Raw genomic sequence first — 23,378 nt, 5'->3', positions numbered from 1 at the left:
TGATGAGTAAGGCAGATAGTCACTTCAACTGCTCAGTCATGTCCGACTGCAACGCTATGGACTACAGCACACCAGGCTTCCCTGTCCAGAACCAACTCCAGGAGCTTACTTAAACTCATGTCCATCGAGTCCACGATGCCATCCAACCACATCTCATCCTCTATTGCCCCCTTCTCCTCCTGCCCTCAATCTTTTCCAGCATCAGGGTCTTTTCAAATGAGTCAGTTCTTCGCATCAGGTGGCCAAAGGACTGGAGTTTCACCTTCAGCATCAGTCCTTCCAAAGAATATTCAGGACTGATTTCCTTTAGGATTGACTGGTTGGATCTCCTTGCAGTCCAAAGGCTCTTGAGATTCTTCTCCAACACCACAGTTCAAAAGCATCAATTCTTTGGCACTCAGCTTTCTTTATGATCCAACTCTCATATCCATACATGACTACTGGAAAATCTGTAGTTTGACTAAATAGACCTTTGTCAGCAAAATAACGTCTCTGCTTTTTAATATGTTGTCTAGGTTTGGCATAGCTTTTCTTCCAAGGAGCAAGCGTCTTTTAATTTCATGGCTGCAGTCACCATCTGCAGTGCTTTTGGAACCCAAAAATATAAAGTCTCTCACTGTTTCCATTGTTCCCCTATCTATTTGCCATGAAGTAGTGGGGCCAGATGCCATGCAAGTGTTCATTCTAATACAATACCCAGATAGAAAACAAAGAACAAACAAAAAACAAATATGGGATTATGGTTTTATTTTTTAAAAAAAAATTTATATGTTCCAAAACACTTTACTTGGAAATTTTCACTGGAAGTAGGAAAAAAACCAAAAAACAGTAAGGGACAGCAGCACAAATACATAATGCATACTTTGATTGTGGATACATTAAATGTATGTTAATGTAATACTTTCATAACATGATAGCTCATACTGTGTTAAAAAAAATAATACAAGAAAGTGATGCTAGAGAACTACGGAATCCTGTACTCTGTGTAAAAGGGATATCCTTATGGGAGCCAGAAAAGGAGCCCTGGAAGGTGGAGAGAAAAAAGTGACAAGCGATCTACAACTAGCGTATTAGCCAGCTGTGAGTTTTTAAAAAATGGCATTAAAGAGAATCTGAGAAAGCCTTTAGAGACCATACCCCCTTACATTACAGAATTTCCAGTGGAACTGTAAAGGCAAGAAGGGAAATTTTATTGTGGGGTTTTAGCCATGACTCTCACCTCACTCTACTGAACACGAAGAGAATAAGAGAAAGTCTTCTGTCATGATGTGCACTTTAATCAGCATCACGCAATTCACAGTAGCCAGAAACCCTATAAATGCAGCAAAGCAGATAAGCCTTTAACTAAGTCTCAAAGCCTAGTTAACATGGGAAAATTCATCTGGAAAAGAACCATACAAATTTAAGGATTATGAAAATTACTTTAACAGAGTTAAAGTTTTAGTAACCCATCGAGAAGTTCAAAATGGAGAGGAACTCCAAGTGTAATAAATTCTACAAGGCCTTTAGGTTATCACTTACCCAACAGTAAGGCCCACATTGGAGAGAAACCCTTTAAATGTGATGAAAATGAAAAGTTCTTAGGAAATGATTCATTCTTTAATCCAGCATCAAAACTTTCAAAAGAGAAATTCTATGAATACGCTCTGAAATGACACATTTGATGGTGTTTAAAAAGAGGGGGGACACAAACGATGAAGTAGATAGGTGTTTGGAGGTATCTTCCCAACCACCCTCAATAAAACAGCACCCTTCTTAAGAGTCACGCTAGCCTCATACCCTGCTTTATTATTCATAGCACTCATCACTCACCACACTATATTTTTACTTCTTAAAATGCATTAACTTCTTCCACTAGAATATAAACTCTGATGTTTTACAAAGCTATATTCTCAGTGCTTAAGGATAAAACTTAGCATGTAGTAGGCACGTGTTGATAAGTTAATTATAATACTTTGATCAGTGAATTATAGTACCTTCCTTATGTGGAGTATTTGGTATTTTGAAGTTAATCCATTCTAAATGAAACAGAATTCACTTAGCAGGCTTTAACATATAAAAATGTACTGTTCATTGCTTCGTGATACATCACAGTAAAAAGCACTGTAAGTGTTATGATCTACAAATTATTCTCCAATTGTGTGGGGAATGAAAAGGTTGTACAAAAAGCACCCCAACAGTACCCTCATTAGTATACCAACCAGTGAGAGACCCAAAAGGGCTGTTTCACAAGGGTCATGAAGACAAAATGGAGTCCCTAGCTTCTGAAGACAAAGTTCTCTTTTTTTCTCTGGTTCTAAATCTAAACAATACTTTACTCCTCTGAGGAATAATTCCTTCTTGGCCTTGTTGACCACTGGTACAGAGGGCATGGCAGTGTGGAATCAGATATCAGAAACCCTTTTGTGGCAGAGTTCAGCACTTAAGAATCATGTCTCTTATTAATTCAAAAAGCATTATGAAGGGCCTACCATTCATTAAGCACTATGCAAAAAGATAAATTTTCAAAACATGGAATTTGTCAACTCTTAAGAAAAATGACTATAAAGCAATATAATCAGTATGATAACATGGGAGGGGAAGATTCAGGGAGCAGAAACAAAGAAACTTGTAACTTTGACTGAAAAGGGCTGGAAAAAGCCTTACAGACACAGTATCACTGGGGCTGAGTCCTAAAGGAAAAATATTCCCTTAGCCACAAAGAAGGGCAACGATCCCAGTTAGAAGTAACAAGAATAACAAAGAAAAAAACACACAGCACACTGGGAAAGGAACTGGTACATTTGTGACTGATCATGATGCTCCAAAAGGGGTGGAGTGAGGATGGGTAGTTTGTAATTTAAATCTTCATGCTTAGAAAGCATAAAGGCATTTTCACAGCAAAACTTGTTAAAGACTAAATTAAATAAAAACCATCTTAGTTGTGTGAGGTTAAACAAAAGACAGAATAGGGAGAGATTCTCCACTTGTCCCAAGAGGTTCTATCAGGACATTTATCAAAAAGGAGCCTAAGGAACACTGTAGTAGAATATGATCACACAAGAAGAGCTGCAGAGATGAGACTGGCAAGGCAGGCAGAAGAAAGCAGATTACAGCATTCTGTGTTGCCCTGCTTTGTGGAAGATCAAAAAAGAAAAAGAAAACATGAACTGGAAAAGATTTTAGATGAAAGATGAAGATTAGTTGTGTGTGAGCATGTTAAATTTAAAATTATGTGGGATGTCTAAGTAAAGATATTTAATAGGCAGTTAGAAAGAAGCTTTAGAGAGAAGTTGGGATTCGAAGTGCAGTTTTGGGAGTCAAAGATTACAGATGGTAGAAGCCATGGTTATGAATAACATCACACAGAAGTACCGTAGATCCCTGAACAATGAGGGGATTAGGGATGAATCCTCCTGGCAGTAAAAAATCAGAATATAACTTATAGTCAGCCATCCATACTGCGACTCCTCCATATCTGAGGATATGACCAACTGCTGGTTGTGTACAAGTATAGTATTAACTATTGAAAAAAAAAATGTATAGGCAGTCCCATGTAGTTCAAAGTTCAAACCTGCATTATTCAAGGGCCAACTGTATTTAGAGTAAGTAAAAAAGAAAAAAAAGGAGAAAGGTAGGAAGGAAATAGGGGAGGAGGCGGAAAAAAAGAAAAAGGATAGTACTCTGGAAACAGCAATACCTACAGGGTACAGACAAAAAAAGAGAAGCCCTGGGAGAAAGGAGGAAGTTGGCAGAAAGGAAAGGTGGGGAAATTGGTCTTCCAAATGAAGCAGGAGACCTCTTTTCCTCGAAAAAGCGGGGAAATGCATAGGGCAAAAGCAGGGAAACAGAGACTGACCTCCTCATAGTCCCTATTTTCTGTTAAGACTAAGAACCATGTGCTGGGGGAGGAGACAAATGGCCAGAGAGGTGATGAGGCAAGTCAGAGGTGTGTGTGAGCCACACACAGATAAACGGCTCGTGCTGAGGGCTCTTCTAAACCTGAAGGTGAGATACTTAGAATGACTCCAATTTGGAGGGCTGCAGGAACCTCACATGGAATTCAGCATCCCAGAAAAGAAGGGGGAATGACAGGATTAATTCAATATGGAGAGAAGGCCTGAAGAATGATTAGGCTGAAGGACAGGGGAAGATGGGATCTGAAGGGACTGTGAGAGATCTTCACGTGGTGTCCCAGAAAACCAAGGCTGGGCAGGGAAGGAAGAAAACTCTGAAGGGGCTGATGGTGAGGAGAAAAGGAGTAGCAAGAGGAGGCTCTGAAGAGGCAAAAGAGATAGGAAAGAAGTAAGAGAGAAAGAAAAATCAACAAAAATGAGGAAGTAAAAAGCTGGAAAGATGAAAATGTCATTAGTTACTGAAACTGAAGATTTCAGAAACCGAAACTCAGGATGGTGATATTCATGAAGTGGCCATGGGAGTCAAGTTCCTGGAATGTGATGAAGTCAATGGCCCAGAGACTGAGGATACTGGCAAGGTATCAGACAGGTCATCCCTAGACGACAGGAGCTGAGGTCGACAGAAAGACTGTCAGTGAGATACAGGCTGGGCTCTCGGCCTTTAACACTCACCCCTACAATCAAAGACAGAAAATATTAAAATCTCAGAATGTATGAAAAGATGTGCCCTAAGACACATGACTAATGGCAGACTAACCTAATGGTTTTATCTTCATTATTCGTTTAATAAACTATGCATATTCGTTTAAACAAAAGAAGAAAAATCATTTTAAAATTTTTATAAAATGCCTAACAGACTAAAAATTTTAAATGCCATTAGTAGTATGTAGTGAAAACAAAAATTCTTCTGTGGAATCTTTCCTTATTTATCTTACTCTGAAAATGGTACATGGATACAAGTCATAATTTTTTGTTTTTTTTAAATACACCCATAGCATATATCCAGAGCAAAGAGGTGACTTGATTTTAATCTCTGAAGTGTAGCAAACTTCAAGAGAGGGAGACTAAAATATAAAAACAGTTAAAATGTTCAATTTTATGTTATGTATATTGTACCACAATAAAAAAAATCTAAAGTATTAATAACAGAAAAAATCTTTATAGAGATAAATTGGATTCCTTCTTAATATCAGTCACAGGATATCTGTAGTTCAGGCTGAGTTAGAATAATGTAAATGCCATTTCAGAACTTAAAGAATCATTCCTTCACAGGTTTAAGAATTTACAGTGAAAGACAGTAATGGCATTTAAAAAAGGGTAACCATGCTGGCTATCTTTATACAGAGTAATGTTCATAAATTCAGTATCATTATGCCTTCTTTTCTGGAATTTTCATTTCCTGAGTCTTTTTGTTTTTCTGTTTGAAAAGGACTAGAAGAACTTACTAGTTAGTGTGATGCTGAAAGAAGTTTAAAATTTGTTTTGCATTTGTTGTATTCCATTCTTGTTCTTTCAGGGGTCCTTCGCATACAAATACATACTTTTTCAAAATTTTCTCTCCTACTTCTCGGAAATCCAAAGGTTCTTTGTATGTAGCGTAGCTTGCTCCAGAAACACCAGTATCCATCTCGTGATTTTCTGGCTGTTGATCTGCACAGTGCTTCAATCCCCAATAACACATTTCTCCACTGTACATCATAGCCAGCAAATGAATGTCACTAAATATTCCTAGGAAAGTCATTTGAGAGATTAGAATTTAAAAACTTTAAAAGAAATCCTAATGATTAAGACTCTAATAAAATCCTTTTATATCATTAAGCATTTTTCCTTCTCATTTAACAGCTATACTTAGAAAAGCCAAATATCACTTAATACAATCCTCATTTCGTTGACACTTCCATTTCTACTTTATAAAAGAAGCCAAATCCCATCCTCCCCAAAAATTATTTTTAAAGAATTATTTAGGTTCGTGTATTCACTTTTCTGGGATTATCTTTAGGATCTGTTTGAAAATCTGATCTAAATCAATGGAACCTCTCTCAGAAACATGCATTCCATATTCCGCATACTACTCAGAGATTCCCTCGATCCTATTCATGAACAGAACTTTTATTTAGGGGGTATACTCAAGGATCAGTAATACAGTTCCCATATTTCTACAATAGTGTACAGATACAATCCTGCATAATCATGTCCCTTAGAGGCCATATAATTTGAAATAACTAAAGGTGTTCAATTGTATCCAAGATGCTTCATCTTCTCAGGAAAAAGGAATATACTGCAGGATTTCCATCAAAAGTTCAAAGCATGATTATAGAAGAAGGCAATCATGTAATTAAATATTTATGACACACAGTTTATTAATTTGATATTAAAAAAAAACCTAGAATAGTAAAGATTTGGGGATAAATGATCAACTTTGTACAACTCACCAAAGCTCTTTAAACCTCAGTTTGCAAAACTCAGGATTCCACATGCCCTACTTATTTCATGGAATTTTAACGAGCTTTTGTTCTGAGATTTTTCTCTTTAGCTATGAAGAAATGAAGTGAAAAGAAAAGATTATGGGTAATATGCCTTGTACTTATTAAGTTGTTTTGTACATATTGCCCATAGTCATTTCTTTTTCATTTCATTTCTTCATAGTTAAAAGATCAAAATCTTCAGAGAAAAAGCTAGAATAGCATTAGATGTTATTCAGAATGTAAAAAGAGACAGACCTAGAATCTGAGAGGATCTGGATAAAAATTACTAACTTTGTGCAACTCATCAAAGCTCTTTAGGCCCCAGTTTGCAAAAAATCAAGATTCCACATGCTCTCCTCCTTAATTTCATAAAGTTTTCTTAAGGAATAGTTGGTGGGGTTTCCCCCACCCCCAATTAATGATTTTCACTCCCCAATTATATTTCATATTAGATAGGGCATTTCATCGAATGAGTATTCTTTCTCATTTTTGTGATATTACACCCTAATTATTCCTAAAAAGACTGGTAAAGTAAGGAGACAGGAGCAAAATTGAATGAAAGGTTGAACTTTTAAGCAAACTAGATCTTCAGAAGGAAGAATAAGTAAGAGCCACAAAGTAAGGCCACATGGAAAGATGAGAAGTGTTTGCTTATCTGGCATCCAGTTTACACCCAACTCTAAGCTAGCGTCATCCTTTATACTAACAAGGAGTGACGGCAAAGAAAGGTACACGGATATCCTATAGGAAGGTGGCTCTGAGGAGTAAAAGAACAGCTATCTACTAAAAAGTGTTTCTCAAACTTTACTAGAATTACCTGGAGGACATGCTGAAATGCTGGTAGCTAGATTCCCACCTTCAAAACTTGCAGATTCAGGTATGGGATTGCATCTATGAATCTGCATTTTTAACAAAGACTTAGGATCTAGGGTGAAGCTGCTGGGCCATAAACTATGCTAAACTATTTCAAAATACCAAGGGAAGAGATGAACAACATAAAAAATACTCTTCCTCCCTCCCTACTCTCTCAAGGAATCCATTACTCTCTAGTTACATAAATTTTCTTTGATATTTTTCTGCTAAGGTTCAGCATGGTTTTCAATAAAATACTTCACTATGTACTGTTCATATGCTTAGTGAACATGTATCTCAGAGTGGGGGATGAAGGGAGGGAGAGGATGAATAATCCATGAAGTAAGAGTGATGGCAGAGACTTTTATGTTCAAAAAAAAAAAAAAGGTGGCCATATTGGCATTCCCTAGAAGCAGTGATGTCTAAATCTGACTGCATCATAATTACAGGAGGTAATAAAAATAGATTCCTGGACTCCAGATATTGAATCAGAACCTTCAGGTGATACACAGAAATCAGTATTTTTAACAAGCTACCCAGGCAATTAGTGATCTCAATTCAGAGCTCCTCCTTCAAGACATCTGAAATTCAGGTTCTGGGCTAAGCAATGAGTCAAAGGCTGCCAGGACGGGTGGCTCTTAGTGGCATAAAAAGGGCATAAACCAAGGATGCACACAGCTGAACAGTCCTTTAACCTATTTAACCCCAGGGTTATAGTGACAAGACTATTTTTATAAGGACCCACAGAATAATGAAACACAGAAATGAAATAAAAAGGTTTACTGAATACATTACTTGATAATTTCTAAAAGCAAAAAATTTAATGGCATACAGGTAATGATCAAAAGACAAAATGATTATCTCACCTTCTAAAAAGACATAAAAATCATTGAAAGCTTACATTGCTTTGAGTTTTATCAAAATTCAGGCAAACTATCATTAAGATCTGGCCACAAAAGTTTTGATGATTCTTAAAGAACTTTTCACTCTAGCATTAAGAACTATTCTGGGGCTTCCCTGGTGGCTCAGTGGTAAAGAATTCACCTGCCAATGCAGGAGACACAGGTTTTATCCCTGATCTGGGAAAATCCCACATGCTGCAGAGCAACTAAAGCCTGTATGCCACAACTACTGAGCCTGTGCTCTAGAACCCACGGGCCCCAACTACTGAAGCCCACGTGCCCTAGAGCCCTGTTCCACAACAACAAAAGCCATCCTAATGAGAAGCCCATGCATTGTGACTACAGAGTAGCCCCCCGTTCACAGCAACTAGAGAAAAGCCTGTGCAGCAATGAAGATACAGCACAGCCAAAAAAAGAAAAAAAATAATTATCCCAAATTATGTTTTTTATACTGGCTAACAAAATTAAAAAAAAAACAACAACACAACTTAGAACCACTCCACCAGGGTCTTAAGAGTAATTTAGCCTATGAAAAGCAGGCTTCCTGGCTACTAGTCTACATCTCAAGGAATCAAGTAGGGAGGAACAAACTGCTTATTAGAGCAAGCCAACACCAGGTGGACTGACGCCTGCGGCAAAACTGCTAGGGAGCTGACTTTGCTTTCTTGTTTCCTGGAAAAAAAGAAACCCTATCTGTGCCTTTGATTCCCCTGTTGAAGAAGCAACGGAAGGTAGAGGTAAGTGTAATCAATTATAATCCAAAAGAAGACCAGTATCACAAGGATAGTGATAAAAAAAATTCCAGGGCATGAGAATATGTAACTTTATGACTAGAAATGGGAGAATAAGGGAAATATTTTGCCTGTTTCTTTGAGTTTAAATAAGCTTTAATGTCCATCTCTGCTTTTTCTTTTAAATCAATCCATGCGGGGGAGGAAATTTTAGAAAGCTCATTTTCAATGCAGCTAATCAATTCACTAGTTACCTGCTATAAATACTTTTCACGAATAAATCAAAACACATTTGTCAAAACACCATGTTGGTCAAAACATCATGCTCACTGAAGGAGCACTTTATATCCACAAGTTTTTTCAAGGACAAGCCATTTGCCTGAATAAACTGAAGGGAAACTTTTGGACACCGGTAACCAGTCATATTCGGAGAAGGCAATGGCAAGCCACTCCAGTACTCTTGCCTAGAAAATCGCATGGACAGAGGAGCCTGATAAGTCCATGGGGTCTACTAGTCGGACACGACTGAGCGACTTCACTTTCACTTTTCACTTTCACACATTGGAGAAAGAAATGGCAGCCCACTCCAGTGTTCTTGCCTGGAGAATCCCAGGGACGGCAGAGCCTAGTGGGCTGCCGTCTATGGGGTTGCACAGAGTCGGACACGACTGAAGCGACTTAGCAGCAGGAGCAGCAGCCAGTCATATATGTTAATGGTACTTAATTCACAGTGTTTTTTTCCATCCAATGTTTTCTAATAGAAAAGTCTACAGCAGTTAACAAACAAGAATTAAAACACTTAAAAAATTAAAACACAGAATCTTCCCTAAGAAGCTTTCTTATTCTTCCCCATGTTTGATTTTTCCCATCAAAATTTCCCCAGAATTTCACATGAAGCATAAAAGCAAGTTTATATATATAATCTACCATCTTTCGCCAGCTATGTGACCTTACCAGGCTTATCAGTACCTCAGTTCTTCCATTTGTAAAAAGAGACACTAAAAATAAGTGGTTCTTCCCTCTCAAACCTCAGTCTAAAACCCAAATGATGCTCTACTTCCAGTTCCAACATTTTTAAGTGCACAGATGTTTATGACAGAAACCAGCAGGTACCATCCAACATGCACTCTTCCCTTCTTTCTTAGTCAAGAGACTTTACTAGGGATGACAACATATAACGTAAAGGGCAATACATCCCAGATTCCCTTCTAGCTATATGAAGCTCTGTGATTAAATTCTGACCAGTGAAATGTTGGCAGAAGTGTTCTCAGTGTTGTAACAAGCTTCTAAGAAGGCTGTAAGAAAGACCTGGCTGAAAGAAACTTCCTTTTGCCATTCCTAGAGACTGAAACATAGCTGAAACAGAAGGAGCTCCAGCAGCATCTTGAGATACTGAAAATGGAAGCAATGTCCTCAACAGGGATGCCTGTTGCACAACTCTGGCAAATACTGTTTATATGAATTCTATAAAGCACATCCCTCTGAAGTCGCAGGACTCCACTTCGAAAGATGATAGAGGAAAAAGATCGGAATCTGATGCCATGAAACCACCATAACCAGTTGTGGACCTTTTTTAAGTGAAAAAGCAGTAAATTTCTTGTTTTGAAGTTACTTCTAGTCCCTGTTACAAGAAGCCAAACCTAGAGCCCCTAGAGCCTGGCCAGGGCTGGGTGGGGATGCAAAGAAAGTAAAAGCAACATGATAAATTAATTTCTTTAAACTATTAGAGATTATCAGTACTTTTACGTATTACATGAGAAGACTTCCAATTTTTAAAAAAAGTCTTTTATTATTATTTTGTCTGTAATGTAAACCTTGAAATTTACTTAAATCATTTAAATCTAAGAAACATTTTAAAATCTTAAAATGCTCTGAAACACTTAGAAAACTGAAAAAAGAAATCATATTACCTTCACTTAGTAATTTAGCTGTGTCGAGGTCTTGGAAAGAAACTCCTTCATTTAACTGGATGGGACACCGAAAATTCAGCATCTGTAGTAAGTAACTGATTCCATCAACAAGGTACTAAATGGAAGTCAAAAACAAAGAATCCAGGTTATTAAATGCAGAGCTATAGAAACTTCAAATGTTACTATTTTTATTCAGGAGAATACTGGCTAATAGTTATTACTAGATATGTCTTATGGTTATTACATTACAATGCTGTAAGGACCCACTACCTTGCAATTTTTAAGAGGGTATTTTAAAGTATAACCCTCCAACTAGTAAAAGGGTATGGGGGAAAAAACCTTTAAGGATCACAGTCTTGTTGTGGCTAAGGGGCTTTTGTAACTCATGAACCATGCGGTGCAGGGCCATAGAAAATGGATGGGTCATAATGAAGATGGATGGGTCAAAATGTGGTCTACTGGAGGAGGAACTGGCAACCCACTCCAGTATTCTTGACTTAAGAACCCTATGAACAGTATGAAAAGGCAAAAAGATATGACAGTGGAAGACAAGACCCCAAGGTTAAAAGGTGACTAACATGCTACTGGGTAGAGGGCAATTACTAACAGCCCCAGAAAGAATGAAGCAACTGGGCCAAAGCAGAAATGATGCCAGTAGAGGATGTCTCTGCTGATGAAAGTATAGTCCGATGCTATAAAGAATAAAACTGATAGGAACTTGGAATGTAAGGTCTATGAATCAAAGTAAATTGGACATAGTCAAGCAGGAGGTGGCAAGATTGAACATCAACATCTTAGGAATCAGTGAACTAAAATGGGACAGCAATAGGCAGATTTAATTCAGGTGACCATTATATCTACTACTGTGGGCAAGAATTCCTTAGAAGCAATGGAATAGCCCTCACAGAGTCCAAAATGCAGTACTTGGGTGCAACTTCAAAAATGACAGAATGATCTTGGTTCCCTTCCAAGGCAAAACATTCAACATTCACAGTAATCCCAGTGTATGCTCCAACCACTGATGCCAAAGAAGCTGAAGTTGAATGGTTCTATGATGACCTATAAGACTTTCTACAATTATCACCAAAAAAAAAAAAAAAGATGTCCTTTCTATCACAAGGGACTGGAATGCAAAAGTAGGAAGTCAAGAGATACTCAGAATAACAGGCAAGTTTGCCCTTGGAGTACAAAATGAAGCAAGGCAAAAGCTAACAGAATTCTGTCAAGAAAACATGCTGGTCATAGCAAACACCCTTTTCCAACAACACGGGAGGCAACTCTACACATGGACATCACCATCACCAGATGGTCAACACCAAAATTAGACTGATTATGTTCTTTGCAGCTGAGGATGGAGAAGCTCTATACAGTTAGCAAAAATAAGACCTGAGCCAACTGTGGCTCAGATCATCAGCTACTTATTGCAAAATTCAAGTTTAAATTGAAGAAAGTAGGGAAAAGCACTAGACCATTTAAGCATGACCTAATCAAATCCCTCATGATTATACAGTGGAGGTGACAAACAGATTCAAGGGATTAAATCTGGTAGACAGGGTGCCTGAAGAACTATTGACAGAAGTTTATAACATTATACAGGAGGCAGTAACCAACACCATCCCAGAGAAAAGAAATGCAAGAAGACAAAGTGATTGTCTGAGGCGGCTTTACAAATTGCTGTGAAAAGAAGAGAAGTGAAAGGCAAAGGACAAAGGAAAAGATATACCCAACTGAATGCAGAATTCCAAAAAGAGCAAGGAGAGATAAGGCCTTCTTAAATGAAAAATGCAAAGAAATAGAGGAAAAACCAGAATGGGAAAGACAAGAGATATCATCAAGAAAATGAGAGAAATTCAGGAAACATTTCATGCAAGGATGGGCATGATAAAGGACAGAAATGGTAAAACCTAACAGAAGCAGAAGAGATTAAGAAGAGGTGGCAAGAATACACAGAAGAACTATACAAAAAGGTCTTAATGACCCAGATAACCACAATGGTGTGATCACTCACCTAGAGCCAGACATCCTGGAGTGTGAAGTCAAGTCGCCCTCAGGAAGCATAACTATGGACAAAGCTAGTGAAGGTGATGGAATTCCAGCTGAGCTATTTCAAATCCTAAAGATGGTGCTGTGAAAGTGCTATACTCAATATGCCAGCAAATTTGGAAAATTCAGCAATGGCCATAGGACTTGAAAAGATCAGTTTTCATTTCAATCCCAAAGAGCAGCAATGCCAAATAATGTTTCAACAACTGCAAAATTATACTCATTTTACACACTATTATAACAAGGCTATACTCAAAATCCTTCAAGTTAGGCTTCAGGAGTACCTGAACCAAGAACTTTCTGATGTACAAGCTGGGTTTAGAAAAGGCAAAGAAGCCAGAGACTAATTTGCCATCAATTTGCTGGATAATGAAGAAAGCAAAGGAGTTCCAGAAAAACATCTCCTTCTGTTTCATTGACTACACTAAAGTCTTCGTGTGGATCACAACAAACTGTGGAAAATTCTTAAAGAGATGGGAATACCAGACCACCTTACCTGCCTCCTGAGAAACCTGTATGCAGGTCAAGAAGCAACAGTTAGAACCTTACATGGAACAACTGACTGGTTCAAAATAGGAAAAGGAGTATGTCAAGGCTGTTTATTGTCACCTGCTTATTTAACTTATATGCAGAGTACATCATGTGAAATGCCAGGCTGGATGAAGTTCAAGCTGAACTCAAGATAGCCAGAAGTATCAACAACCTCAGACATGCAGATCATACCACTCTAATGGCAGAAAGCGAAGAGGAACTAAAGAGCCATTTAATGAAGGTGAAAGAAGAGAGTGAAAAAGCTGGCTTGAAACTCAGCACTAGAAAAATACCAAGATCATGGCATCTGGTCCCATCACTTCATGCCAAATAGAATGGAAAAAGCAAAAACAGTGACAGATTTTATTTTCTTGAGCTCCAGAATCATTGCAGACAGTGACTACAGCCATGAAATTAAAAGACATCTGCTTCTGGAAGGAAACCTATGGCAAAGCCAGACAGTGTATTAAAAAGTAGAGATATCACTTTGCTGATAAAGGTCCATATAGTCAAAGCTATTCCATAAGTCATGTATGAATGTGAGAGTTGGAAAATAAAGAAAGTTGAAAGCCGAAGAACTGATGATGTTGAGCTATGGTGCTGGCGAAGACCCCTGAGAGTCCCTTGGACTGCAAGATCAAACCAGTCAATCTTAAAGGAAATCAACCCTAAATATTCACTAGAAGGACTTATGCTGAAGATGAAGCTCCAACACTTTGGCCACGTGATGGGAAGAGTTAACTCACTGGAAAAGACTCTGATGCTGGGAAAGACTGAAGGCAACAGGAGAGGATCAGATGGTTAGACAGCATCACCAACTCAATGGACATGAATTTGAGCAAACTCTGGGAGATAGTGCAGGACAGAAGAGCCTCACATGCTACATTCCACAGATTGCACAGAGTCAGACACAACTTAGGGGCTGAACAACAAGGGAAAAAATCACTAACCAAGAACACATGATTCAGTAACATACTTGTCAAAAATGTCATTGGAGAAGGAATCAATAAAGATAATAAAGATATGTTCAATAACAACTCGTTAAAAATATAGATACACTTATTATAATTTAGAAATACTATAATCAAATTTTTACATCTGAAACTGTGACCTCTCATTTGCAGGCCCACATAAACTGTTATGTACAACCAATCCAAGATAGGAAGGATCCACAGTGATACAAATATTAAGACAGGATCTTTGCATTTACTGATTTGGTCAGAAGAATCAGGAAAAATCAGAGCCACAATTTTCTAAGAGCAGGGTCATGTGGAATCTTTAGGAGTGATCTGCTGATAGAAAGAGGCTCAATACCAAGTTTGTTTTCTTCAGGTCAAAAAATATGCTTAGAAATTAATACAGATTATCTGTCTTGTATCATAAAAAATAAAATCAGGGACTTAAAAAAAGTGTAAAACTTTGCAGTTTACAAAGGATTTTCACATGTTATTTTATGGTTTTTCTTTTCCACATTATTTAATCTTCACAGTTAATTCCAATTTAAGATTACACAGCTGATAAGTACAGGCCTGGAATGAAAACCCAGGCCCTTTGATTCCTTGGTTCTTAATCCTATATTAAAGACAGATTTTTAGAAACATTTAAATGTCGTCAATCAAATATGTATGAGGAATTTGCCTTTTCACCTTTTTAAGTAAGCTAGATTTTCTTGTGAGCCATTCTCTCCTTTTGGTCAGAGAATGACAATACATGTAGAGTAGGGCTCCTCGCCTCCAGGAGAGACATTCCAGGAGTTCATCTCCAAGCAAATCGCAGTGCTGAAATACAACAAAGACTCAGTTAAAAAGAGAAACTTCATGTCTGTAAAAATAAAAATTAAATTTCAAAATATTGAGAAATTAAAAATATTCATTTCATAAAATCTGCCCTTTACTTAGCAACCTACAAGAAATGACTTACTTTGAATCAATTAGAAATATAGACATCTACTGCTACATGAAAATTAAAATAACCACTCTAATTTACAAGTATTTCTAGATAATTGATATTCAAGTATTTAAGTAACTAAATCCTCTAATGTATTTCAAATATAAGTATTCCATAGTCTGATGGAAAAAATAAGTTTTCAGAAATGTTTTCAGAAATATATATGTTACCTGAAACATTTTCTATTACTACTAAAAATAATGAAAAGATATATACAAAAATAATTTAAATGAATCAAACTTTTGTTATGTGGTATCATTTAAAACTTGGGATTATTTACTTCCACAGTTAGCATTCCCTGATAAAACCGAGAGCAACAAGGATATCTCGGTAGAGATAGCCAGCAGATAGTTAAGATGAGAAATTATTGGCCTGAATGAATGGATTTCCCTGCTGATCCAGGGGTTTAGAGTAGTCAGGGCTAGATACAAAAATCTTGGAAATCATCAAAATAGAGACAGCAGTAAAAAGCATGTGGACAAGTTGTCAAAGACAAAATAGAAACCATTAGAGGATTAATGAGATATTCTTGGGGAGTGCCTATGTTTCCAGAATGGGAGAGAGGTGAGATGCTTAGAAAGAGAAAGAGCAAGGCTTCTCAGAGATGAAGAGAAGCATGAAAGGCCTTCAGGGATGTTATGATCCTTGGAAAGACAGCAAATGTCCAGGAGGAAGAGGACTGTTAAAGAACCAGAGATGTGGTTCTTAAGATTACTGGGAACCTTTAAGAAAACATAGCATCTGCAAAAGAAAAGGGAATAGAAAGAGCAAACGTGCATCTTTAGAAAATTACTATGCACTGTGTATAACTTCATCATAGAAAATGTTCTGAAACATATTTATAAAAATGGATACTTTAGTTTTGACATCAGTCTGAAACGTTCAACTCTCATATATCCCTCCTTCAGTCAATTTAAAACGACAAAGACACATTTAAGAAGAAAAAAACACAGATCCTAAAAGGGTAGTCTAGCAGGAATTAGCAGCATTCCACTGTTAATTCAGAGTTGTGCAAAACTTACTTTTGGATGCATATTATTTTCTTTAACCAAAATTTCTGGTTCTGAAAGAAAATTTATCAACTCTTTTACTTTCTGTGAAGAATCTTCAGGAAAATCTTCATCTACTAGCTTGTTCTCCTCAAAATATGTCATGTCCAAAATAGCCTGAAGTAAGAAAAAAGTATAATATAAAAGACTTGAATTAGAATGATAACTCTTACAGTTTAATCTTACATATATTCTTTGTGACCCCATGGACTGTAGTCTGCCAGGCTCTTCTGCCCATGGGGTTTTTCGGGCAAGAACACTGGAATGGGTTGTCATTTCCTTCTCCAGGGGATTTTCCCAAGAATCGAACCTGCATCTCTTGCACTGTGGGCGGATTCTTTACCCGTTGAGCCATCAGGGAAGCCCCAGTAGTCCTAGCTGTAAAATAATCTAAGACGAATCTACAGTAAACTCTGTAAGATTTAACTAAATGCTGATTTAAGATAATCCAGCTTTCCTCAAAAAATAAAACGGATATTTATATTTTAATTCAGGTAAATTAATTATATATAATTATAAAAAGTTTTTTATATTCTTTGTTATTTGCATATATTACTTTCTGAACATTTTCTAAATGCCTGCCGTATCAAGAAAAGGTCACTACCTCCAGTTTTGTACACTGAATCTTCAAAGGATTACCTGTTTCCCCAAATGAAGAGCCAGCTCTTTCAAACTACTCAATCCTTTGTCTCTGTTGAATCTACTTGACGAAGACTAAGGAAATTGAGTTCTGCTATTAGTTCTATCTAACCAACCAAAGACAAGTCATATTTTACTTCTTTTTTTAAGCCTCAGTTTCTTCATCGACAAATTGTCTTTTAAAGTCCCTGGCCTTGAGAATAAAATGAATTAACATACATAAATCACTTAGAATATGACCTAGCACACAGCACTACTTAAGTGACAGGTGCTGTTGTGTTAGAAGGCCTAAGCCAGGAAGGGAGAGATCATCATCCTAAGGAAAAGGACCTGTTGATTGAGAACCACAAGTAAGTTCCAGAAAGGTTTGAGGAATTTTAATTATATCTTAATTCTTTTGCCTTATTTTCATAAATAGGTTAAAATGTTTACAGCTCTCCCATATGAAAGAAGATAAACAGTGAACCTTCTGAAAGGAAACAAAGAAAGTGAAGCAAATTTCTCCCAAGCTGCAATAGCTCTCTGGTGTTTGTGGGTACTTGTCAGAGGCTCATTCAACCACATCTGAAGGCAGAAACTATCTTCATGTATCTCCTAACAGAAAGCAGTGTCAGGCAGCTAAGTGCTATGAATGTGTGCTTTGGAAACTCGACTGAGTTTACTCTATTTCCTATAACAACTTCATCTTTATTATCCCCTGGCAATAAAGTAAGGGCATATGAAGCACTCTTCAACTATAAAGTGCTATATAAATGATAGCTACTATAATAAAATTAAGTGTTTTTCAGGTTTTGCTTTCTTGTTGTGCTGCACAAATGCAGGATCTTAGTTCTCTGATGGAACTCCATCAGGGTGGAGCCTGTGCCCTCTGCAATGGAAGAACAGAGTCTTAACTACTACATCACCAGGGAAGTCCCTCAAAATTACGGTTATTAATGTGAACTTGCCTCAGCAGTTTGAGAAAACCTAGAAAACAGATCTTGTCCATAGAGAGGTCTGAATGTGAAAGAAAAACGAAAGAAGGGGGAATAGTTTTCTGTTCTTACAGACTTGCATAACAAAAGCACAGGAAGTCAGGGGACGAATCCAAAGGAAAGGTAAATTTCAGGGGAGAAAAAATAAACAGAGGAGAGGCCTTATAGAAACCTCCATTCCCTCTGACTAACCTTTCAGAGCTTCAAAATTGCATATATGAGTATTTTGCTTAATTATCTATACAAGGAAGCAATATTGTTATCTCTAAGATTTTTCCCCTGACTTTATAATCCACACATCCAATAAACTTTACTTCTTTGCAAACTGCCTCACAGTTTCAAGTCTATATGCCTTAAACATAGTTTTCTGAACAAAAACATTTTAAATAAAGGACATTAAACCTAAATTTTGGAGTCAACCCTCTTAAGTAAGCAACCTGCCCCCACAATATGTCAGAAACCATCTGATTCAGTACCTGTGTGTAAAGTTCTAGAAGATTTGATGGGGTTGAACATTCTTTGTCTTCTCCACACTGAAGTTTCAATTTTTCTAGAGCTGCAGAGGCCCGAATTAAAAAGTGATCTATAAGAGATAAAAATATGATTACTTCACCTAGTTTCAGGTGTCTTTTAAACAAAAAAAAAGCTACATATCTAAAATGATAAAATTAATACAACATAGTAATATCTTTTGTAAAACATGAAGTATACCATAATGCCTAACTCTACTTAAATTTATCATGGAAATTTTTTCTTAAAAGCTGGACTTAAAACTTTCTAGGTTCAGTTGCCATTTCTTAAGCACAACCTGTACTTTCATAATGTTTATTTTATGATGTTTGACATATTCAAATGTTTAAGCATTAAATTTAAAACTTTTACTGGAAGAGTACAAATAATATACATAAACCTATAGAAAGGACTTCCACTAAAAACTTATAATTTCATAAATACATTCTGTGAAGGAAAAAGATTGATTAAACCAAATGCTTCATAAAATTTAAGTGCTGTTAGTTATGAAATTACAACTTTATAATTATATTTACATATTTATGTATACAAATAGCTGTTGTAAGTAAAATTACACAACATACCTGAGTCGTTTATTTCTTAAAAACCTAGAAATCAAAACCTGGACAAAATTAAACTAAATATTTCTGATACACCCTCTAAAAGCAACTCTTCCTCACTTTCCCTCTACATTGTCTAATTTATTCCTTTTTTCTTTTGCTTCTATGGTTTCACCTTTTCATATGAATTTTTCCTCCCTAACTCCCAGATGTTCAAGCAGGTTTTAGAAAAGGCAGAGGCACCAGAGATCAAACATTCGCTGGATCATGGAGAAAGCAAGAGAGTTCCAGAAAAACATCTATTTCTGCTTCATTGACTATGCCAAAGCCTTTGACTGTGTGCATCACAATAAACTGTGGAACATTCTGAAAGAGATGGGAATCCCAGATGACCTGACCTGCCTCTTGAGAAACCTGTATGCAGGTCAGGAAGCAACAGTTAGAACTGTACGTGGAACAACAGACTGGTTCCAAATAGGAAAAGAAGTACGTCAAGGCTGTATACTGTCACCCTGCTTATTTAACTTATATGCAGAGTACATCATGAGGAACGCTGGGCTGGAAGAAGCACAAGCTGGAATCAAGATTGCTGGGAGACATATCAATAACCTCCGATATGCAGATGACACCACCCTTATGGCAGAAAGTGAAGAGGAACTCAAAAGCCTCTTGATGAAAGTGAAAGAGGAGAGTGAAAAGGTTGGCTTGAAGCTCAACATTCAGAAAACAAAGATCATGGCACCTGGTCCCATCACTTCATGGGAAATAGATGGGGAAACAGTGTCAGACTTTATTTTTTTGGGCTCCAAAATCACTGCGGATGCTGACTGCAGCCATGAAATTAAAAGACGCTTACTCCTTGGAAGGAAAGTTATGACCAACCTAGATAGCATATTAAAAAGCAGAGACATTACTTTGCCAACCAAGGTCCGTCTAGTCAAGGCTATGGTTTCTCCCGTGGTCATGTATGGATGTGAGAGTTGGACTGTGAAGAAAGCTGATCACCGAAGACTTGATGCTTTTGAACTGTGGTGTTGGAGAAGACTCTTGAGAGTCCCTTGGACTGCAAGGAGATCCAACCAGTCCATTCTGGAGGAGATCAATCCTGGGTGTTCATTGGAAGGACTGATGCTAAAGCTGAAACTCCAATACTTTGGCCACCTTAGACGAGTTGACTAACTGGAAAAGACTCTGATGCTGGGAAGGATTGGGGGTGGGAGGAGAAGGGGACGACAGAGAATGAGATGGCTGGATGGCATCACCGACTCTGTGGACATGAGTTTGAGTGAACTCCAGGAGTTGGTGATGGACAGGGAGGCCTGGCGTGCTGTGATTCATGGTGTCGCAAAGTGTTGGACACGACTGAGCGACTGAACTGAACTGAACCTACAAATTGTCCATACCAAGGTGCTATCCACCCTTGTGCATCCTGGGTTGGGAAGAACCCCTGGAGGAGGGCATGGCAACCCATTCCAGTATTCTTGTTTGGAGAATCCCCATGGACAGAGGAGCCTGGCAGGCTACAGTTCAAAGAGCTGCAAAGCGTTTGACACTGAGCAACTAAGCGCACACACACATCATCCAAAAAAAAATAAAGCCCAACATCAAGACACTTAGGTCTTTGAAACTGCCCCTCTGTAGCTCTCTCCTGAAATATATAACCTTTTCCCCTCACTGGTAAATGGACAATGTAGGACCTGGTAAGGGTCCATCTGATCCAGCCTCAGCACCTACACAAGTAGGTGAGCAGATCAATGTTGGATTAAAAGCACCACCAGTTTAAGTTGCACCTGTTGGAAGTAATATGACAACCTTAAACTTTCCCTGGTAAGGCCGAACCTGTATCTAGACCACATTCTGAAAGCTTTAAGGTCCACTATCCACCTAAATTGAAAACTACTTCTTCAGCACTGCCCTCCTATCTCTCCTCAGCCCAGAAGTATCACCCATACAGCTCAGGAAAAAAGATTCTACTGTGAACTGAAATGGTTTGGAACACGATACTCCTCAGGAGCTTCTTTAAACACTTAGTTGGTATTTTTATTTTTCTTAATTTGCAGGATTATCTTAAATGTAAAGACCTGCACTGAATTCATCAAAGCATTGCTGAAGGAGCATTTCACATGAACCCATGACATAATTAGAGAAGTGGAGGGATAATGGCTCACCATTTTAGAAAATTTTTAGGAAATGTAGAATTTTTCCTAACCATTCAGTCAAAATAGTGACTGACAAGGCAAAGATAAGAGATTCTAACATAGTCCCCAGAAAAAGTCCCTCTAATGGTATATTCCCATATCATAAACACATTGTACTTGTACAATGAGAAATAAATGAACCAAAATTGACCAGGAGTATTCTTACGTGGACTAGTGTCTAGCTGTATCTGATCAAATTCAAAAACTACAGGAACTATCATTCCCTACAACCTAACATAAATATCATTAAAAAACAAATTTTTACTGTGTATTTTTTTTGCTGTATCGGAAAATACAAGTTCAAATACATGGAACTATGTTTTAGTTAAACTTCATAAAATAAGAAAATCTTGCTAGTAATACTGAACAGTTCACAATGTGGACCACTATTATTGCAATTCTAGTACATTTCAGAACTTTAAAGCCTCCAAACAATATATACTTTACTTTTCAGCCCTCACTCTTCCACTGGAAAATGGCTTTTGGGTTTACTCATAAGTGAATAGTATACATTCTTTCATCTCTTCAGACTGGTTCTAATGGAGCTGGAGTGGGGTGAAAATCACTTAATAGTTTATTTAGAAGTAACTTGGATACACTTCCAGACAATAGCTACTGGAATAGCTACTACTGTCCATGACCTAAAATTATTCATGTGATTCACTTACCACAAACCAAAAAAGAAAACTACTTCAGGGTAGTCTTGTGGATTTTTAAGAACAGACCCCTAAGAAAAGAAAATCCAGCAAATAGTCTTGTGTGGTACTAGAGCCATTTTATCATGGACCCTATTCAATAAATTCACCAACTATTCAATCGCTTGGGAAGACGTTCCACTACTATTTCTCTATGAATCCGAAGACAACGAGACAGCCCACAAAATTTTTTTAACTTTCTATCTGCAGTAAAGGTGCAAAACTCGGTAAGAATGTAGAAACCTATAGGCAGCTGGTAAGTAATGAAAAAGAGCAAACGTCGAGGTGATTCTGAGTCAGTCTTTCCTAAGGAAATCGCTTAGATATTTAAAAACAAAAAAAGGTATTCCAGTACTGACAGGGCCTTTGTGACAACTGAGGTGACGAACGTGACAGAATCGTTCTAATTACGCCAATGTAAACCTCTTCTGTAGACTACTATTTACAGTTGGTTTAGACTCCAAAACACAACATAAAAATTTACAACGAAGCAATGAAAAAGCAGAACTATTATATACGCCAAACTATCTTTACGACATGCAAAAGCTATCTTTACCTATTTGCGTACCATCATCCAACTTTAACCACTCATTTAAACTTCCCTGTGTACTTTCATCCAGATCTCGCCCTTTTGCCAGTCGCCACCGAGACAGTTAAAGACAAGCACTGATTAGCCTGAGATTTCAGCGGTTTTCGCGGGTTATGAAAAACCTGGTCCGGAAGTAAATGCCTTTGCCTTAAAGCGATGTGAGCTCCTGGAGGTAGACAAGAGACCAACCAGATAGCGCCAGAAGCGCAACACCTTCGGTAGTTCTGGCCTGGAATCCAGACCATAGGCCGCAGCCTCAGCCCCTATGGCCGTCGAGAGCCAGCTCCGAACAACCGCCCGCCTGCCCGCCTCCCTCGCCTCAGCTCCCTCACCATCTTCGCCGGCGGCTTCGCTAAGTTGTTGTATGTGGGCCTGAGCCAGGTCTCCGAGTTCCTCCACTCGCCTCACCACACTGGAGCTTGCGGCCGCCATGGCCACAACGGGCGGGCGCGCCCAGTCACGTGACCACGCCGGCCCGAGGTCACCTGATCCCCTGGTGCGGGCGGGGCTGCTTGGGGCGGAGCTCTCTTGGTCGGTGGGAGGGGACCCCAGTTCCGAGAAAGGGCTGGCTCAGGCCTGCAAAGGTTGTCCCGGGTTATCCTCTTCCTCTCGGACTTCTCCTTCCACACCCCTGAGGAAGCACTTTGAGGACGGGCGTGACGTCAGGACACGCCTCCCTCCCGCCCCCCTTCTAAACCAATAGAGAGCCGGCTCTGTCCCCGCGCTGATCCAATGAAAAGCCCGCTCTCTCCGCCGGGGTCTGGCTGGAGAGCTTAGCTGCAGCGCCGGATTCCCACTGTGGGACATCCCTGGTGGCTCAGACGTTAAGGAGTCTGCCTATAACGCGGGAGACCCCGGTTCGGTCCCTGCGTCGGGAAGATCCTCTG

The 23,378-nt window shown here is 38.4% G+C and overlaps 1 protein-coding gene across 3 annotated transcripts; it reads right to left on the bottom strand.

Annotated features, from left to right (window-relative positions):
- Window positions 1-730: 730 nt before the first annotated feature.
- Window positions 731-23,124, bottom strand: RIMOC1 (RAB7A interacting MON1-CCZ1 complex subunit 1). Of its 3 annotated transcripts, none has more exons than XM_055422119.2 (7): window positions 22,824-23,124; window positions 18,416-18,522; window positions 16,300-16,443; window positions 14,977-15,108; window positions 10,757-10,871; window positions 5,342-5,624; window positions 731-4,570 (listed from the first exon to the last, which is right to left on the bottom strand). In XM_055422119.2, coding segments are annotated over exons 1-7 (882 nt in total). In that variant the 5' UTR covers window positions 22,924-23,124; the 3' UTR covers window positions 731-4,569. The 3 variants fall into 3 exon arrangements, with proteins under 3 accessions (XP_055278094.1, XP_055278095.1, XP_055278093.1); XM_055422120.2 differs by having other exon boundaries at window positions 731-1,312; XM_055422118.2 differs by having other exon boundaries at window positions 731-5,624; window positions 22,824-23,123.
- Between the last annotated feature and the right edge of the window lie 254 nt (window positions 23,125-23,378).

Source organism: Moschus berezovskii, chromosome 18 (assembly GCF_049115385.1).
Source record: "Moschus berezovskii isolate FMDL1 chromosome 18, NW_MosBer_1.0, whole genome shotgun sequence".
Lineage (NCBI taxonomy): Eukaryota > Metazoa > Chordata > Mammalia > Artiodactyla > Moschidae > Moschus > Moschus berezovskii.
This window is presented reverse-complemented; position numbering and strand designations above follow the sequence as displayed.

Bases quoted from the DNA above. Each gene is read 5' to 3' on its own strand.
- RIMOC1 (XM_055422119.2), bottom strand. From the start codon at position 22,923: ATGGCGGCCGCAAGCTCCAGTGTGGTGAGGCGAGTGGAGGAACTCGGA. The intron at 10,872-14,976 runs GTGAAAAGGCAA...ACTTCCATTTAG, and splicing joins AATCTAGCTTACTTAAAAAG to TACCTTGTTGATGGAATCAG. The intron at 5,625-10,756 runs GTAATATGATTT...TGACTTTCCTAG, and splicing joins AGCTAAATTACTAAGTGAAG to GAATATTTAGTGACATTCAT.